At 36.2% G+C, this 18,197-nt stretch overlaps 2 protein-coding genes and 1 pseudogene across 2 annotated transcripts; all 3 read left to right on the top strand.

Moving 5' to 3' along the window:
• Positions 1-3,679: 3,679 nt before the first annotated feature.
• On the top strand, positions 3,680-4,702 carry LOC118242869 (annotated as a pseudogene).
• A 7,542-nt stretch (positions 4,703-12,244) lies between these two features.
• Positions 12,245-13,249, top strand: LOC113568684 (trace amine-associated receptor 13c-like). The gene has a single exon (XM_026996863.2). The coding sequence runs from the start codon at positions 12,245-12,247 to the stop codon at positions 13,247-13,249; it is 1,005 nt and encodes a 334-aa protein (XP_026852664.2).
• Positions 13,250-16,835: 3,586 nt separating this feature from the next.
• On the top strand, positions 16,836-17,840 carry LOC118242868 (trace amine-associated receptor 6-like). The gene has a single exon (XM_035535802.1). It carries the CDS (start codon positions 16,836-16,838, stop codon positions 17,838-17,840), a length of 1,005 nt encoding a protein of 334 aa, XP_035391695.1.
• The last annotated feature ends 357 nt before the right edge of the window (positions 17,841-18,197 follow it).

Here is an 18,197-nt window from a genome sequence, read left to right as displayed (position 1 = left end):
TACATTTATGGCATATAGCTGACACTTTTATCCAAAGTGACTTACAATTATGACTGAGTACAACTTGAGCAATTGAGGGTTAAGGCCCCTTGCTCAGGGGCCCAGCAGTGGCATCTTGGCAGTGGCAAGAAGGCAGCAACCTTCCAATTACAAGTCAAGTACCTTAACCACTGAGCTACGACTGCCCTAGAATCCATCTAGTAATACAATGTCAGGAAATACAAATTCGTTTTAAGATCAAATATGACTTATTTGATTAATAGGCCTATATATATTCATACTATCTCACTTTACTGAACTCTTTAACGATTATATACAATAAGGACTAACCTTGCCACTGTATAACATGGGTATACTAAACACATAATGTCACAGTTAGTACAGGAAAGAATTAATATCGTTCCAAAAAGATCCAGTAAGAGCATTAGTTTGAATCTTTTTTCTTTGATGTTACTTATCAAGCATAAGAGGAAGCCAGTTTTCCAACCCCAGCTATGTCATGGCTACTGGTTTAAACATTAGAGGACATAACATAAAGGAAGACTCAACCACTGAGTGGAATAAATGTAAAAGAAAGTGTTGATAAAAATGGCAATGTGGTGAAGACTAAATCGTAAACAAGGTGCACATATATCTCAGATGTAACATCCCCCAAAGAAAGAAAACAAGTAGAGAATGAACAACTTTACTAAGCTAACAAAAGGAGGAAAGCATATCAGCCAGTGAATCCTCGAATCTGTATTTATTTCAGATTCCAGGTTGGTATCTCTGAAATGGCAGTGCCCATCACATTGACCACTGGTTTGAGTCATGCATACAGTTTAAAAATGTAAGAGGGTTATAGTTTTGAGTCTGGAACTAACATGTTCTTTAAAATACTGTAAGGCCAACAGCAAAGCTAAGGTTTCTTTCTCTGTGCTTGAAAAGTTCATTTAGTATTTTGGAAATTTTCTGGATAAATAGCAAGCTTGATGGTCAGTCCCCATGTTATCCTCTTGCTTGCAATGTAAAAGTGTGCTTGAAATATGGCAGACTTTCTGTGGCCCAAAGAACTTGACAAGATGAATTGAGTAATTTTGAGTAAAGGGAAATATAAGTGTGAGTTTGAAAAGAGAAGCCATTGTGAAATGTATAGAAACTAAAATATCTGAATGTTCTGACAGTGCTGTGGAAAACTATGTCATTGAGATCACATAGCAAACAGAGCCAACATTGTCAATAGAGTCATCTATGTGATACGGTAGAAAATAAACTGAATGGGTCACAGTGTAAATTTTGTGATATCCTCGGCAAAATCAAATAATTTCTTGTGACATAGTCTCATTTTGACCTGACAAAATCTAGGCTTTCATTTTTTATCATTTTTTATTGATGTAATCAAGGTCAATTATTCTTGTGTCTATTTGATAAGGTCCAGAAAAGTTTGATCCATGTTGTAAAGGTCAGTGCCAGGTGGAGGCCCCCTCCGGCCACCAAAGGGAGGTGTTGAGTCAGGCACACAACTTTATCCTTCATTCCCTCGCTCTTCTGGGGTGTTAGACATATAAACAGAGCAGCACCACCGTCAATGAGAAGGGTTGATCTGCAGAGCTGGAGTAATGCACTTTTCAGACCCTTTTCAGAGCTGCACTAGCTCCTCCTTACAAGTATGCTTCTAGTGTTTCTCTTCAGAATTGCACTTTCCTACCATTACAAGAATATTTTAATGACATTCTTATTTTATTTAGCTTCGAAGTGTATATACATAATAATGGAAGAATTTTAATATGACTTTTTTTCTTTAGTGCCAAAGTGTATACAGTACATAATACCTGTTATGAACACCAGGAATCATGCTCAACCCCACACTGCCATGCCTACCTTTTCCCACACATGCCTCGAATCTGGTTCACTGGAATGCTAGTACACACCTGATCATTGTTTCCCCTCATCACTCCTCCCTTAATTAAGATCCCCTCCTTCACACTCACATCGTGAAGTATTGCTAACCTTATGTTGCGTAACAAGCGGTTCAGTTACGGTTTTGTCTTCCTGGTTTTTGACTTCTGCCTGTGTTTCAGAGCTTGTCTTCTGCCTGACCCCTGGACACCCACGGACTTTGCCCCATGTTATCGACCTTGAAACAACCTAACTACCTGCCTGGCCCCACTGATCTGTTTGATCTAAATAATAAAACCTCTTGCGATTGGATCCTCTTCCTTATTTGTGTGTGCAATCATTACAATAACTCTGTTATCAAGTGCAAGTGGAGTGATAATTTTGTATTAGGTGGAACTCGTTAACCTAGTGTATATTCATGGGGTTTGTGACAGATAAAAAAAATTCTGAGGTTGAGAAATGACTGTGGTAGTTTAATAGATTGCTGGTATAGATTGGTTTTGTTCTAATAAAATCTAGTTTGGTTAGGTTTCCCAGGGAGCTGACTTGCTATAAATTGAGCTTTTCTATTGTCTACATGCACAGATATATTGTGATCAATATTCACTTGCTTCACTTGGGGACTTGTCATTAGTGTGATCAGAAGCAGATGATAGACAACAAAATGATTCATTGGATGATTACATCTTGGAATTATCTTGACTGTGCAAAAGATACTACACAAGCACAGAGAGTGAAGGATGCCACTCACTCTAATTGGGAAATTCAAAACAGACTATTGTCTAGTGATGGTTGATGCTCTGTACTGGTCTTCACCTCCTTCCGTTTCCCTGCATCCAGAGCAGTCCTCCAGGGGGCTGTAGTTTCTGATAGAGAGTACACTGTGTGCAAAGTGGCCGGTGCTTCTCATCAGGCCTGAGTGTGAAAAGAGGAAAAAAAAGCAATATTTGTAAAGCAACCTTGAGTTTGAGAGAGGTACTAAATGAATGCAACTAATAATAATGATAATATTGTAAGCATCTTTATGTCCTTTGTGCGAAAAGCAATATGTAGATGTATTATTACAATGTATTATTATTTATTATTATTATTTCCCAAAATAAAAGTTATGCTTTTGACTGGAAATTGTGAATATAATCCTACCTCAAGTTTCACAGAAATCGTCAGACAATAAATAACCTGAGTGCAAAGGGATATTAACATACACCATACCTATACCTCATACTGCACTATCAGTGTCAGAGCAAAAGTCTGTTGGAAAATGAAGCATACTTCTAAATACAAACACCTGAGCTGTGCCGGTATGATGCTGAATTATCGCAATTTGTGTTCCATAATCTCTGATGTTGACACGTTATAAATGAATGATTTTCTCTGAAGCACATTTTAGAACCAATATCATAAAACGCATTTGGCGGTGAAACAGACTAGATTAGTGCTCCCACTTTCAGCTTCATCAAATTAATTTTTTTCTTTAAAATCCAGCAGTCGTAGAACAGATGACCAGGTTCGTTACAATGAGAACATTATATGTATGCATTATATGTATGCAAACTTGTGATGGATGTGAAATGTTTGAACTCTAACTATAAACATTTCCACTCCTCTACTGGTCACCCCTGTAATGACATTGTTGAATATTAAGTGAATGATGCTGTGTAAAAAGTGGCCATTCATATGTTAGTAGGAGGATTCATACTTCAATATAAATACACAATCTGCAAAGACAAATTCAGCAGATCAGCACTGTTGAAGAGCATATTATGAACAGCTCCAACTGGCCTATCTGTAAATACTTAAGATGAATATCACAGAGTATCAGCAAAACTTGACAGCTGAGTACTGCTTTCCTGACAACAACTCATCATGCAGAAAGGAGGTCCGAACAGGCCCTGGAAATATATTTTTGTTTAGTTTTCTGTCTTGTATATCTGTTTGCACTGTGTTTTTGAACTTGCTTGTGATCTTATCTATCTCTCACTTCAAGCAGCTCCATACCCCTACCAACCTACTCATCCTCTCTCTGGCTGTGGCCGATCTTCTCGTGGGACTTGTTTTCATGCCTGTGAATACAATGCAACTAAGAGACAGCTGTTGGTATCTTGGTAAAATGGCATGTACAATTGTTCTAATAATCAATTTTATCTCAATGTCAGCATCTCTGTGCAATATGGTTTTCATTGCAGTTGATCGGTACATTGCAGTCAGTGATCCTCTGCTATATTCCACTAAAGTCACAGTTCGTAAAATGTCTTTATTCATAATTCTAGGCTGGTCTTGTTCTCTCTTGTATATCCTCATCTATTTGTACTTTAATGACCATCTCCTTCCATCTCAAATCTTGAGCAGATGCCACGGAGAATGCATTTTATTTATAAAATCTTCCTTAGTGACCACTGATCTTGTGATTTCATTTATATGCCCATGTTCAGTTATACTTATCTTGTATTCAATCATTTTTACTTTGGCACGACGTCAAGCTAAAGCTGTGAGATCTATGTTGAATGCTACCTCAAACAGACACAGAGCCAAAGTTTCTAAGTCTTCTAATTCTAAAGCAGCAAAAACACTGGGCATTGTTGTTTGTGTTTATCTTGCTCTCTGGATACCTTTTAGTCTATGTTCTCTGTCTGCTGAAAACATGACATCTTTGTCTCTGGTGTCAACTGTTCTTATCTGGCTTATATCTATCAATTCCTCTGTCAATCCTCTAATATATGCTATATTTTATCCATGGTTTAGAGCAACAGCTAAGTACATTGTGACTTGTAGACTGTTTAAATTATCACCTTCAACATTCCATTAATTTTCAAAGCATATATAAAAAACTTTGTTCTCCTCAAAAGACTGAATCTGCTTCATATGATATAAATTACAAAAACTGAAGAGATGAGTATGATGACTGGATGGGCTTCTGTAATTGTGTTTTAAATTTGTATTTTTTTCAAATCTTATTCTATTATAGTCATGCACATGAATTATATATATATATATATATATATATATATATATATATATATATATATATATATATATATATATATATATATAAAGCAAATATCAGGAGCTAGGATATTTATACCTTTTGTCACAGTTATCTTATGCACATATATAAAACTGGTCCCACTATAAGACAGTATACACGTTATATGTATGAATGTATACTAAATTTGAAAAAGGTCTTTTAATTGCTGGATCCCATATTTTTATTATTCTGTCAGATAACAACTTGACCTCTAAGACATTGGTGTAAACTGCAATTGGATGGTTGTATACATTAATTCTTCTATGAATCCTTTATCATTTTTTTTATTAATGTTCTAGATTATCAGCTAAGTATATTGCTACTTTTAGAATTTTGTAGTCTTTATATGAAAATTACATTTGTTTCCAGGGCATTTTAATTTCAGACTTATCCTGCCAGAGGTGCAACACTAAGACAACTCCATGTTGTCTCTGTCCTTGCTCAAAAAAAATCTCTCACTTTTTATTATTTTTTGTTTTATTATTTATTTTGCTTGTTTTGTTATTCATTTAGCGGGTTGTTGGTGTGTCTTGTAAAGAACAAGAATTTGCCTATATCACAATACAATCCTGATGTCATTGGAAAATTTTATTTATGGTCTTTTTTTTTAGAAATTGGTAGTCTGTTTTGAATTTTGTTATTTACCTTCTAAACAAAAGATTCTTGTGACATTTTGGCTCTTTTGAAGCCAGTGTTAGATGTTGATTCCATGTTGTTTTTAATTATAATACTGTTCACACTTTGCAGTAAAGTTATAATCAGATTTGAAGGACAAAGTGTAGAGTATTCAAACTTGTTCTTCCTGAGGTCTCCTTGTCAGTGTTTTGAGAAGTTGCCCCCCTTGACTAATACGTTTCAATACAGAAAATACTGCAGCATATGTATAAAGAAAATAATGTCAAATCATCCCATTTTTCCTCAGTACACACACACACACTCACACACACTCACACACACACACACACACACACACACACACACACACACACACACACACACACACACACACACACACAAACACACACACACATCATTCAAAACGCATGCACACACACACACACACACACACACACACACACACACACACACATACATCAATCAAAACGTGCGCGCACACACACACACATACACACACAATGTTTTTCATTTTGGTGTGAAGGATGTGGCTGCTTTTTAAACACAATCTGCTGATATCAGGTTTAATCTTTGAAACAGCCAGTCTCAAGTTGTTCTCCACCTCTAGTTTTGATGTGTTCTGTGGCATCAGAACAACCAGTGCAGAGGATCCAACTTTGTATACATATAATGAACCACATGGCAAAAGGCCTCTGATTGCATGTTTTGTAAAGGCTGGATAATCTTGCTGAATGTTCAACCAGAACTCAGCCACTGGTTGCCTGTTGAACTGGTGAATCTTTTTCTTGTTTATTGTCTAAATGTTGCTTTAGTTTTGCTGCTTTCAAGATATCATTAGTAAGAGTTCCTGCACAGATTATAGACTGCAGCTTTACTTCCCCAAATAATTTGATGTAAGTGAACCCATATTTTAAATAATATTCATCATATTGTCTCTTTTTACATATGTGTCATCTTTTTCAAATTTTATTGATTTTCTGGAACTTAAGTGGTTCATTTTGGAAATTTTGACACATTGCCAGTTGACAACATGACACTAAATCAACATGCGACACTTATTTTGACGAAAAATGAAATAAACCTATGAAAATATATAGATAAAGAACTAAATATCACATGGTTGGTTAACCAATACAATTAACTTATGCTGTCAGCTTATCTATGTGACACTGAGTGAGGTGAAGAACGATGCAAGCGTAGTGATGATCGACATTTATTTTGGACAAAAATTCATTATTGACAGCAATTGCACAAACCAAAGTCGAGTCGACAGTGGATCCAGAGGTATAGCGTCACCATCTTTGGAACAGGGCACGCTGACACCCTCCTGGGAGCAACGTGTGGCCACATCCTCTTAGGTGCAGGTCTAATTGGTGCCAGAAGCAGGGAATCAGATAAAAGGAAGCAAAGCCCCCCCCAAAAAAGGGCTGCTGGGTCCACGTTCAGTGGGGCAGAGGCAGCCAGGTTGGAATACTGGAATAAATGTCAAAAGTTTCATTGAGAAAAATGGCAGTGTGGTGAAGAGTAAAGGGAAAACAAGGCACAAATAGGCATTGGACGAAATACCCTCCCCCCATAAAGAAAAGGTGAGAATGAATTTCTTTACTAAACTAAACTTGAGAAAGCATATCAGCCAGCACATTCTTGGATCCACATTTATGTTGGATGTCAGGTTGGTACCTCTAAACCAGCAGTGCCAGCAGTGTGCATTGAGCACTAGTTGGAATTGTACATTTGCTTTGGCTTTAAAATGTATGAGGGATGTGCTCTCGACTCCATTAGCTAAATCAGCTATGAGTATGCACCCAGGTTATCATAAGTTTGCTCTTTACAACAACTGTTCTAACACTAACAAAGCTTATCTGATTAATGTAGTCTGGATTAGTCGTGTCCTATGGAAACCTGGCATGCACAGAATGACTGTCGAGAGTTAAATACAGCAGTACCATCTGTAATTGTTTACATTTTCAAGCCTTGTGCTTGAGGTAGGGGAGGTGGCCTTGTGTTGATTTATTGTGAGAGTATAAAATTAATGCCACTCTCTTTACTTAGCCAGTCTGCCTTCAAACTTCTGGCTGTTAAACTCTTTGTCTTTATATGATACAATGTCTTCCAATGTTATTTTAATGCGATATTTTAATGTTCATTTTGGTAAAACTGACAATGATTACTAAAGATTTTAAAACAATGTTTTGATCTACCATAAAACTATTATTGCCAAATGGTTGTATGCTAAATCAAAGGTGCACAGTACGATGTTATCGCACAATATTTGATATGTTAATCCTGAGGATCTCAACAGTTTAATTATTCCAAACTCTGTTCCTATCCCTATTGCTTCACTTTCAGGTTTAGTAGACTATTACAATAATAGTTTATCTTCTGCGCATGATATCCTAGCCCCTGCAAAAAAAAACCAAAAAAACCTCCAGGTTCTTTTATTTGTCCATGGTGCTCCTTGGTACCTGAATTACATCGAGGCATTAGAGGGTATACACCAAGCCCAGATTTTCTATTCATAAACACATGTATTTTGAACATATCCTTTACTACAAAATATTCTTTCTGTGCAAAAACATCTTATTATGCACACATTATTAGCATTAATGGTGAATGGAATACTAAGACACTTTTCTATACAGTGAAAAGTTTACTCAAACCATCTGAAATAAATATCAATACTAACCTCTCTAATGAACAATATTCTGCTTTTTTGAAGTTTCTCAACTCCAAAATTAACACAATTCCTGTGCATTTGGCTCTTGATGCAATGGTGAGCAGTAAGGAGGCAGACACATGTGCAAAGAAGAGCGAACTTTATTAGGGGATTAGGGGCAAATCCAGATTCAGAGTCATCAGAGCAGTCCAGGGTCATTGAGTCAATACGTAGCATAAATGGATACATCATGAACAAAAAAAAACCACATGGAGGCAAACACAGGAAGCAGGCTATAACAAAGAAGCTAGGGAAAAACACAGGGAGGTAAGGAAAAACAAATGGCTAGAATCACAAAACAGGCTAACAAACAAGGGCTTTTAAATACCGATGAGCTTTCAAAAACTTTCAAACAAACAACCAAACATTCAAACAGCCAAACCATGAACAGCCAAAACAACGGGAACAAGACAGGGTTTAATACATTAACTTAACAGGACTAGAAACGAGGAACAGATGGATGTAATGATGGGTGCGGAAAACCAAATGAGGGGTAGAGATAACAACAAAACTAAGGAATGGAAACAAAAACACACAAGACAAGGAAACCATGGAACATGTAAGCTGGGAGGGACTAACTGTGACACTTGATATTTCACAGACAGATTTATCACCAGTAAGCACTATCAAATTGTCCCCAGCCATTGACTAATGTGACTTCTGTCTTCTAACTGAAAATAGAAATTTTTAATTTATTACTAAATCCAATATCTTTGTATGTCATATAGATTGTATTACTACAACGGTTAACTACCATTTGCCTTCAATTATTTATTTGATAATAATCAGTAATTAAAGTTCTCATAAAGATCATTAGTATAGATCATTAGTACTTTTCACTGAAAGTTGCTATAATCAGACCAATTCTGAAATTAGAATTTTTAAATCCCAAACATAGTACAGAAACGGCTATGGTTAAGATCACCAATGATCTTCTCTGTGCAGCTGATTCAGGTGTGCTTCCTATTTTAATCTTTACGTGTGCTCAGTGTAGCCTTTGATACAATATCATATCAGCTTCTTATGGAGCAGTTGGCTAGTATTGGACTCTGTGGCACTGTACATCAGTGGTTTGCTTCCTATCTTGCAGACAGGACACAGTTTGTACAGATTCAGAATTATTGGTCAGAAATCTCTACGGTTCATTGTGCTGTTACACAGGGTTCAGTGTTAGGCTCACTATTATTCATCATTTACCTTCTGCCTCTTGGCAATATTTTTCAGCATCTATGATGATCGGTTTCATTGTTATGCTGATGATATGCAGCTGTGTGTGTCCAATATGCCAACTTCTACTCTCTCTTTCAATACTCACACATCTTATTTCCATTATACACATATATGGATAACAAGCAATTATTTCAAATTCGATAGGAGTAAAACTGAGCTGTTTCCTATGGGATCTAAATGTACACTTAAAAATATATATATATATTTGTACATTCCCTATGGCTGGAGCTATTATAACTGTCTTCGTAAAGTTTTACAGCCTTGGTGTTATTTTGGACAGTATGCTCTGTTTTTCTAGTCATAAATTGTGTCTCCTTGATTGTGTTTTTTTTATTTATGAAATATTTCCAGACTACGACTTGTTTTAACACAACACTTTACTGAAATCTTAGTCAAAATAATCCTAGTAGGCATTTCTGCAGCACGAATCCATGGATATTACATGGTCTAAATCGGCTGACCATGTTACACCTTTGCTAATTCAATTTCATTGGCTCTATGTAATCACAATGGATTAATGTAAACATTTTATTACTAACAATTAAAACTTCATAATCTTTCCCTTGTCTATCTTTCTTTCTCACATTCGCATAATGGCAAACAACAAGTATGCCTCTAGTGTTTCTCTTCAGAATTGCACTTTCCTACCATTACAAGAATATTTTAATGACATTCTTATTTTATTTAGTATCGAAGTGTATATACATAATAATGGGAGAATTTTAATGTGACTTTTTTTTCTTTAGTACCAAAGTGTATACAGTACATAATAACTGTTATGAACGCCAGGAATCATGCTCAACCCCGCACTGCCATGCCTTCCTCTTCCCACACATTCCTCTAATCTGGTTCACCAGAATGCTAGTACACACCTGATCATTGTTTCCCCTCATCACTCCTCCCTTAATTAAGATCCCCTCCTTCAAATTCACGTCGTGAAGTATTGCCAACCTTATGTTGCGTAACAAGCGGTTCAGTTACGGTTTTGTCTTCCTGGTTTTCGACTTCTGCCTGTGTTTCACAGCTTGTCTTCTGCCTGACCCCTGGACATCCCACGGACTTTGCCCCATGTTATCGACCCTGAAACAACCTAATTACCTGCCTGACCCCACTGATCTGTTTGATCTAAATAACAAAACCTCTTGCGATTGGATCCTCTTCCTTGTTTGTGTGTGCAATCATTACAATAACTCTGTTATCAAGTGCAAGTGGAGTGATAATTTTGTATTAGGTTGAACTCGTTAACCTAGTGTATATTCATGGGGTTTGTGATAGATAAATAGAATGCTGAGGTTGAGAAATGGCTGTGGTAGTTTAATACATTGCTGGTATAGATTGGTTTTGTTCTAATAACATCTAGTTTGGTTAGGTTTCCCAGGGAGCTGACTTGCTATAAATTGAGCTTTTCTATTGTCTACATGCACACATATATTGTGATCAGTATTCACTTGCTTCACTTGGGGACTTGTCATTAGTGTGATCAGAAGCGGATGATAGACAACAAAATGATTCAGAGGATGATTACATGTTGGAATTATCTTGACTGTGCAAAAGATACCACACAAGCACAGAGAGTGAAGGTTGCCACTCACTCTAATTGGGAAATTGTACTGTTGAAACATGACTGACTACAACCTCAGGGATAGGAAAAACTTTTCTACCTGTTAAGCCATTTTTTGTACAGACTATTGTCCAGTGATGGTTGGTGCTCTGTACTGGTCTTAACCTCCTTCCCTTTCCCTGCACCCAGTGCAGTCCTCCAGGGGGCTGTAGTGTCTGATAGACAGTACACTGTGTGCAAAGTGGCCGCTGCTTCTCGTCAGGCCTGAGTGTGAAAAGTGGAAAAAAAAAGCAATATTTGTAAAGCGACCTTGAGTTTGAGAGAGGTGCTAAATGAATGCAACTAATAATAATGATAATATTGTAAGCATCTTTATGTCCTTTGTGCGAAAAGCAATATGTACATGTATTATTACAATGTATTATTATTTATTATTATTATTCCCCAAAATAAAAGTTATGCTTTTGACTGGAAATTGTGAATATAATCCTACCTCAAGTTTCACAGAAATCATCAGACAATAAATAACCTGAGTGCAAAGAGATATTAACATACTCCATACCTATAGCTCATACTGCTCTATCAGTGTCAGAGCAAAAGTCTGTTGGAAAATGAAGCATACTTCTAAATACAAACACCTGGGCTGTGCCGGTATGATGCTGAATTATCACAGTTTGTGTTCCATCATCTCTGATGTTGACACGTTATAAATGAATGATTTTCTCTGAAGCCCATTTTAAAACCAATATCATAAAACACATTTGGCGGTGAAACAGACTAGATTAGTGCTCCCACTTTCAGCTTCATGAAATTAATTTTTTTTCTTTATAATCCAGCAGTCTTAGAACAGATGACCAGATTCGTTACAATGAGAACATTATACGTATGCATTTATTTATTTAGTAGTATGATAAAGGCAAAGGAATACCTAAAAAAAAACCTTGTGTACAAAATGTGATGAATGTGAAATTTTTGAACTCTAACTATAAACATTTCCACTCCTCTACTGGTCACCCCTGTAATGACATTGTTGAATATTAAGTGAATGATGCTGTGTTAAAAGTGGCCATTCATATGTTAGTAGGAGGATTCATACTTCAATATAAATACACAATCTGCAAAGACAAATTCAGCAGATCAGCAGTGTAGAACAGCATATTTTGAACACCTCCAACTGGCAAATCTATAAATTCTTAAGATGAATATCACAGAGTATCAGCAAAACATGACAGTTGAGTACTGCTTTCCTGACAACAACTCATCATGCAGAAAGGAGGTCCGAACAGGCCCTGGAAATATATTTTTGTTTAGTTTTCTGTCTTGTATATCTGTTTGCACTGTGTTTTTGAACTTGCTTGTGATCTTATCTATCTCTCACTTCAAGCAGCTCCATACCCCTACCAACCTACTCATCCTCTCTCTGGCTGTGGCCGATCTTCTCGTGGGACTTGTTTTCATGCCTGTGAATACGATGCAACTAAGAGACAGCTGTTGGTATCTTGGTAAAATGGCATGTACAATTGTTCTAATAATCAATTATATCTCAATGTCAGCATCTGTGTGTAATATGGTTTTCATTGCGGTTGATCGGTACATTGCAGTCAGTGATCCTCTGCTATATTCCACTAAAGTCACAGTTCGTAAAATGTCTTTATTCATAATTTTAGGCTGGTCTTTTAGTCTCTTGTATATCCTCATCTATTTGTACTTTAATGACCATCTCCTTCCATCTCAGATCTTGAGCAGATGCCACGGAGAGTGCATTTTAATTATAAAATCTTCCTTAATGACCACTGATCTTGTGATTTCATTTATATGCCCATGTTCAGTTATACTTATCTTGTATTCAATCATTTTTACTTTGGCAAGACGTCAAGCTAAAGCTGTGAGATCTGTGTTGAATGCTACCTCAAACAGACACAGAGACAAAGTTTCTAAGTCTTCTAATTCTAAAGCAGCAAAAACACTGGGCATTGTTGTTTGTGTTTATCTTGCTCTCTGGATACCTTTCTATTTATGTTCTCTGTCTGCGGAAAACATGACATCTTTGTCACTGGTGTCAACTGTTCTTATCTGGCTTATATCCATCAATTCCTCTGTCAATCCTCTAATATATGCTATATTTTATCCATGGTTTAGAGCAACAGCTAAGTACATTGTGACTTGTAGACTGTTTAAATTATCACCTTCAACATTCCATTAATTTTCAAAGCATATTTAAAAAACTTTATTCTCCTCTAAAGACTGAATCTGCTTCATATGATATAAATTACAAAAACTGAAGAGATGAGTATGATGACTGGATGGGCTTCTGTAATTGTGTTTTAAATTTGTATTTTTCAAATCTTATTCTATTATAGTCATGCACATGAATTATATATATAAAGCAGATATCAGGAGCTAGGATATTTATACCTTTTGTCAAAGTTATCTTATGCACATATATAAAACTGGTCCCACTATAAGACAGTATACACGTTATATGTATGAATGTATACTAAATTTGAAAAAGGTCTTTTAATTGCTGGATCCCATATTTTTATTATTCTGTCAGATAACAACTTGACCTCTAAGACATTGGTGTAGACTGCATTTGGATGGTTGTATACATTAATTCTTCTATGAATCCTTTGTCATTTTTTTAATTAATGTTCTAGATTATCAGCTAAGTATATTGCTACTTTTAGAATTTTGTAGTCTTTATCTGAAAATTAAATTTGTTTCCAGGGCATTTTAATTTCAGACTTATCCTGCCAGAGGTGCAACACTAAGACAACTCCAGGTTTGCTTTCTATTTTAATTTTTACGTGTGCTCAGTGTAGCCTTTGTTACAATATCATATCAGCTTCTTATGGAGCAGTTGGCTAGTATTGGACTCTGTGGCACTGTACATCAGTGGTTTGCTTCCTATCTTGCAGACAGGACACAGTTTGTACAGATTCAGAATTATTGGTCAGAAATCTCTACGGTTCATTGTGCTGTTACACAGGGTTCAGTGTTAGGCTCACTATTATTCATCATTTACCTTCTGCCTCTTGGCAATATTTTTCAGCATCTATGATGATCGGTTTCATTGTTATGCTGATGATATGCAGCTGTGTGTGTCCAATATGCCAACTTCTACTCTCTCTTTCAATACTCACACATCTTATTTCCATTATACACATATATGGATAACAAGCAATTATTTCAAATTCGATAGGAGTAAAACTGAGCTGTTTCCTATGGGATCTAAATGTACACTTAAATATATATATATATTTGTACATTCCCTATGGCTGGAGCTATTATAACTGTCTTCGTAAAGTTTTACAGCCTTGGTGTTATTTTGGATAGTATGCTCTGTTTTTCTAGTCATAAATTGTGTCTCCTTGATTGTGTTTTTTTTATTTATGAAATATTTCCAGACTACGACCTGTTTTAACACAACACTTTACTGAAATCTTAGTCAAAATAATCCTAGTAGGCATTTCTGCAGCACGAATCCATGGACATTACATGGTCTAAATCGGCTGACCATGTTACACCTTTGCTAATTCAATTTCATTGGCTCTATGTAATCACAATGGATTAATGTAAACATTTTATTACTAACAATTAAAACTTCATAATCTTTCCCTTGTCTATCTTTCTTTCTCACATTCGCATAATGGCAAACAACAAGTATGCCTCTAGTGTTTCTCTTCAGAATTGCACTTTCCTACCATTACAAGAATATTTTAATGACATTCTTATTTTATTTAGTATCGAAGTGTATATACATAATAATGGGAGAATTTTAATGTGACTTTTTTTTCTTTAGTACCAAAGTGTATACAGTACATAATAACTGTTATGAACGCCAGGAATCATGCTCAACCCCACACTGCCATGCCTACCTCTTCCCACACATTCCTCTAATCTGGTTCACCGGAATGCTAGTACACACCTGATCATTGTTTCCCCTCATCACTCCTCCCTTAATTAAGATCCCCTCCTTCAAACTCACGTCGTGAAGTATTGCCAACCTTATGTTGCGTAACAAGCGGTTCAGTTACGGTTTTGTCTTCCTGGTTTTCAACTCCTGCCTGTGTTTCAGAGCTTGTTTTCCTTCTGACCCCTGGACATCCCACGGACTTTGCCCCATGTTATCGACCTTGAAACAACCTAATTACCTGCCTGACCCCACTGATCTGTTTGATCTAAATAACAAAACCTCTTGCGATTGGATCCTCTTCCTTGTTTGTGTGTGCAATCATTACAATAACTCTGTTATCAAGTGCAAGTGGAGTGCAAGTGCAAGTGCAAGTGGAGTTGAACTCGTTAAATTAGTGTATATTCATGGGGTTTGTGACAGATAAAAATAATTCTGAGGTTGCGAAATGACTGTGGTAGTTTAATAGATTGCTGGTATAGATTGGTTTTGTTCTAATAACATCTAGTTTGGTTAGGTTTCCCAGCCAGGTAGCTGACTTGCTATAAATTGAGCTTTTCTATTGTCTACATGCACAGATATATTGTGATCAGTATTCACTTGCTTCACTTGGGGACTTGTCATTAGTGTGATCAGAAGCAGATGATAGACAACAAAATGATTCAGAGGATGATTACATGTTGGAATTATCTTGACTGTGCAAAAGATACCACACAAGCACAGAGAGTGAAGGATGCCACTCACTCTAATTGGGAAATTGAACTGTTGAAACATGACTGACTACAACCTCAGGGATAGGAAAAACTTTTCTACCTGTTAAGCCATTTTTTGTACAGACTATTGTCCAGTGATGGTTGGTGCTCTGCACTGGTCTTAACCTCCTTCCCTTTCCCTGCACCCAGTGCAGTCCTCCAGGGGGCTGTAGTTTCTGATAGAGAGTACACTGTGTGCAAAGTGGCCGCTGCTTCTCATCAGGCCTGAGTGTGAAAAGAGGAAAAAAAAAGCAATATTTGTAAAGCGACCTTGAGTTTGAGAGAGGTGCTAAATGAATGCAACTAATAATAATGATAATATTGTAAGCATCTTTATGTCCTTTGTGCGAAAAGCAATATGTACATGTATTATTACAATGTATTATTATTTATTATTATTATTCCCCAAAATAAAAGTTATGCTTTTGACTGGAAATTGTGAATATAATCCTACCTCAAGTTTCACAGAAATCGTCAGACAATAAATAACCTGAGTGCAAAGAGATATTAACATACTCCATACCTATAGCTCATACTGCTCTATCAGTGTCAGAGCAAATGTCTGTTGGAAAATGAAGCATACTTCTAAATACAAACACCTGAGCTGTGCCGGTATGATGCTGAATTATCGCAATTTGTGTTCCATCATCTCTGATGTTGACACGTTATAAATGAATGATTTTCTCTGAAGCACATTTTAGAACAAATATCATATAACACATTTGGCGGTGAAACAGACTAGATTAGTGCTCCCACTTTCAGCTTCATCAAATTAATTATTTTTCTTTAAAATCCAGCAGTCGTAGAACAGATGACCAGGTTCGTTACAATGAGAACATTATATGTATGCATTATATGTATGCTAACTTGTGTACAAAATGTGATGGATGTGAAATGTTTGAACTCTAACTATAAACATTTCCACTCCTCTACTGGTCACCCCTGTAATGACATTGTTGAATTTTAAGTGAATGATGCTGTGTAAAAAGTGGCCATTCATATGTTAGTAGGAGGATTCATACTTCAATATAAATACACAATCTGCAAAGACAAATTCATCAGTCCAGTACTGCTGAACAGCATATTATAAACAGCTCCAACTTGCATATCTGTAAATACTTAAGATGAATATCACAGAGGATCAACAAAACATGACAGTTGAGTACTGCTTTCCTGACAACAACTCATCATGCAGAAAGGAGGTCCGAACAGGCCCTGGAAATATAATTTTGTTTATTTTTCTGTCTTGTATCATTATATGCAATGTATTTTTGAACTTGCTTGTGATCTTGTCCATCTCTCACTTCAAGCAGCTCCAAACTCCAACTAACCTACTCATCCTCTCTCTGGCTGTGGCTGATCTTCTCATGGGACTTGTTTTCATGCCTGTAAATACAATGCAACTAAGAGACAGCTGTTGGTATCTTGGTAAAATGGCATGTATCATTTTTCTAGTAATCAATTGTATCTCAGCTTCAGCATCTGTGTGTAATATGGTTTTAATTGCAGTTGATAGGTACATTGCAGTCAGTGACCCTCTGCTATATTCCACTAAAGTCACAGTTTGTAAAATGTCTTCATGCATAATTCTAGGCTGGTCTTTTTCTCTTTTGTATGTCCTTGTCTATTTGTACTTTAATGACCATCTCCTTCCATCTCAGATCTTGAGCAGATGTCACGGAGAGTGCATTTTAATCGTAAAATCTTCCTTGGTGATCATTGATCTTGTGATTTCATTTATATGTCCATGTTCAGTTATACTCATCTTGTATTCAATCATTTTTACTTTAGCAAGGCGTCAAGCTAAAGCTGTGAGATCCGTGTTGAATGCTACCTCAAACAGACACAGAGCCAAAGTTTCTAAGTCTTCTAATTCTAAAGCAGCAAAAACACTGGGCATTGTTGTTTGTGTTTATCTTGCTCTCTGGATACCTTTTTATTTATGTTCTCTGTTTGTTGAAAACATGACATCTTTGTCAGTGGTGTGGACTGTTCTTACCTGGCTTATATCCATCAATTCCTCTGTCAATCCTCTAATATATGCTATATTTTATCCATGGTTTAGATCATCAGCTAAGTACATTGTGACTTGCAGACTGTTTAAGTTATCACCTTCAACATTCCATTAATTTTCAAAGCATATTTAATTTCAAACTTTATTCTCCTCAAAAGACTGAATCTGCTTCATATGATATAAATTACAAAAGATGAAGAGATGAGTATGATGATTGCATGGGCTTCTGTAATTGTGTATTAAATTTGTATATTTTTAAATCTTATTCTATTATAGTCATGCACATGAATTATATATATACAAAGCAGATATAAGGAGCTAGTATATTTATACCTTTTGTCAAAGTTATCTTACGCAAATATATAAAACTGGTCCCACTATAAGACAGTATAGATGTTATATGTATGCTAAGTTTGAAAAAGGTCTTTTAATTGCTGGTTCCCATATTTTTATTAATCTGTCAGATAACAAC

This window comes from Electrophorus electricus, chromosome 17 (genome assembly GCF_013358815.1).
Source record: "Electrophorus electricus isolate fEleEle1 chromosome 17, fEleEle1.pri, whole genome shotgun sequence".
Taxonomy (NCBI): domain Eukaryota; kingdom Metazoa; phylum Chordata; class Actinopteri; order Gymnotiformes; family Gymnotidae; genus Electrophorus; species Electrophorus electricus.
Note: the sequence above shows the minus strand (reverse complement) of the source record. Positions and strands in the feature narration are given on the sequence as shown.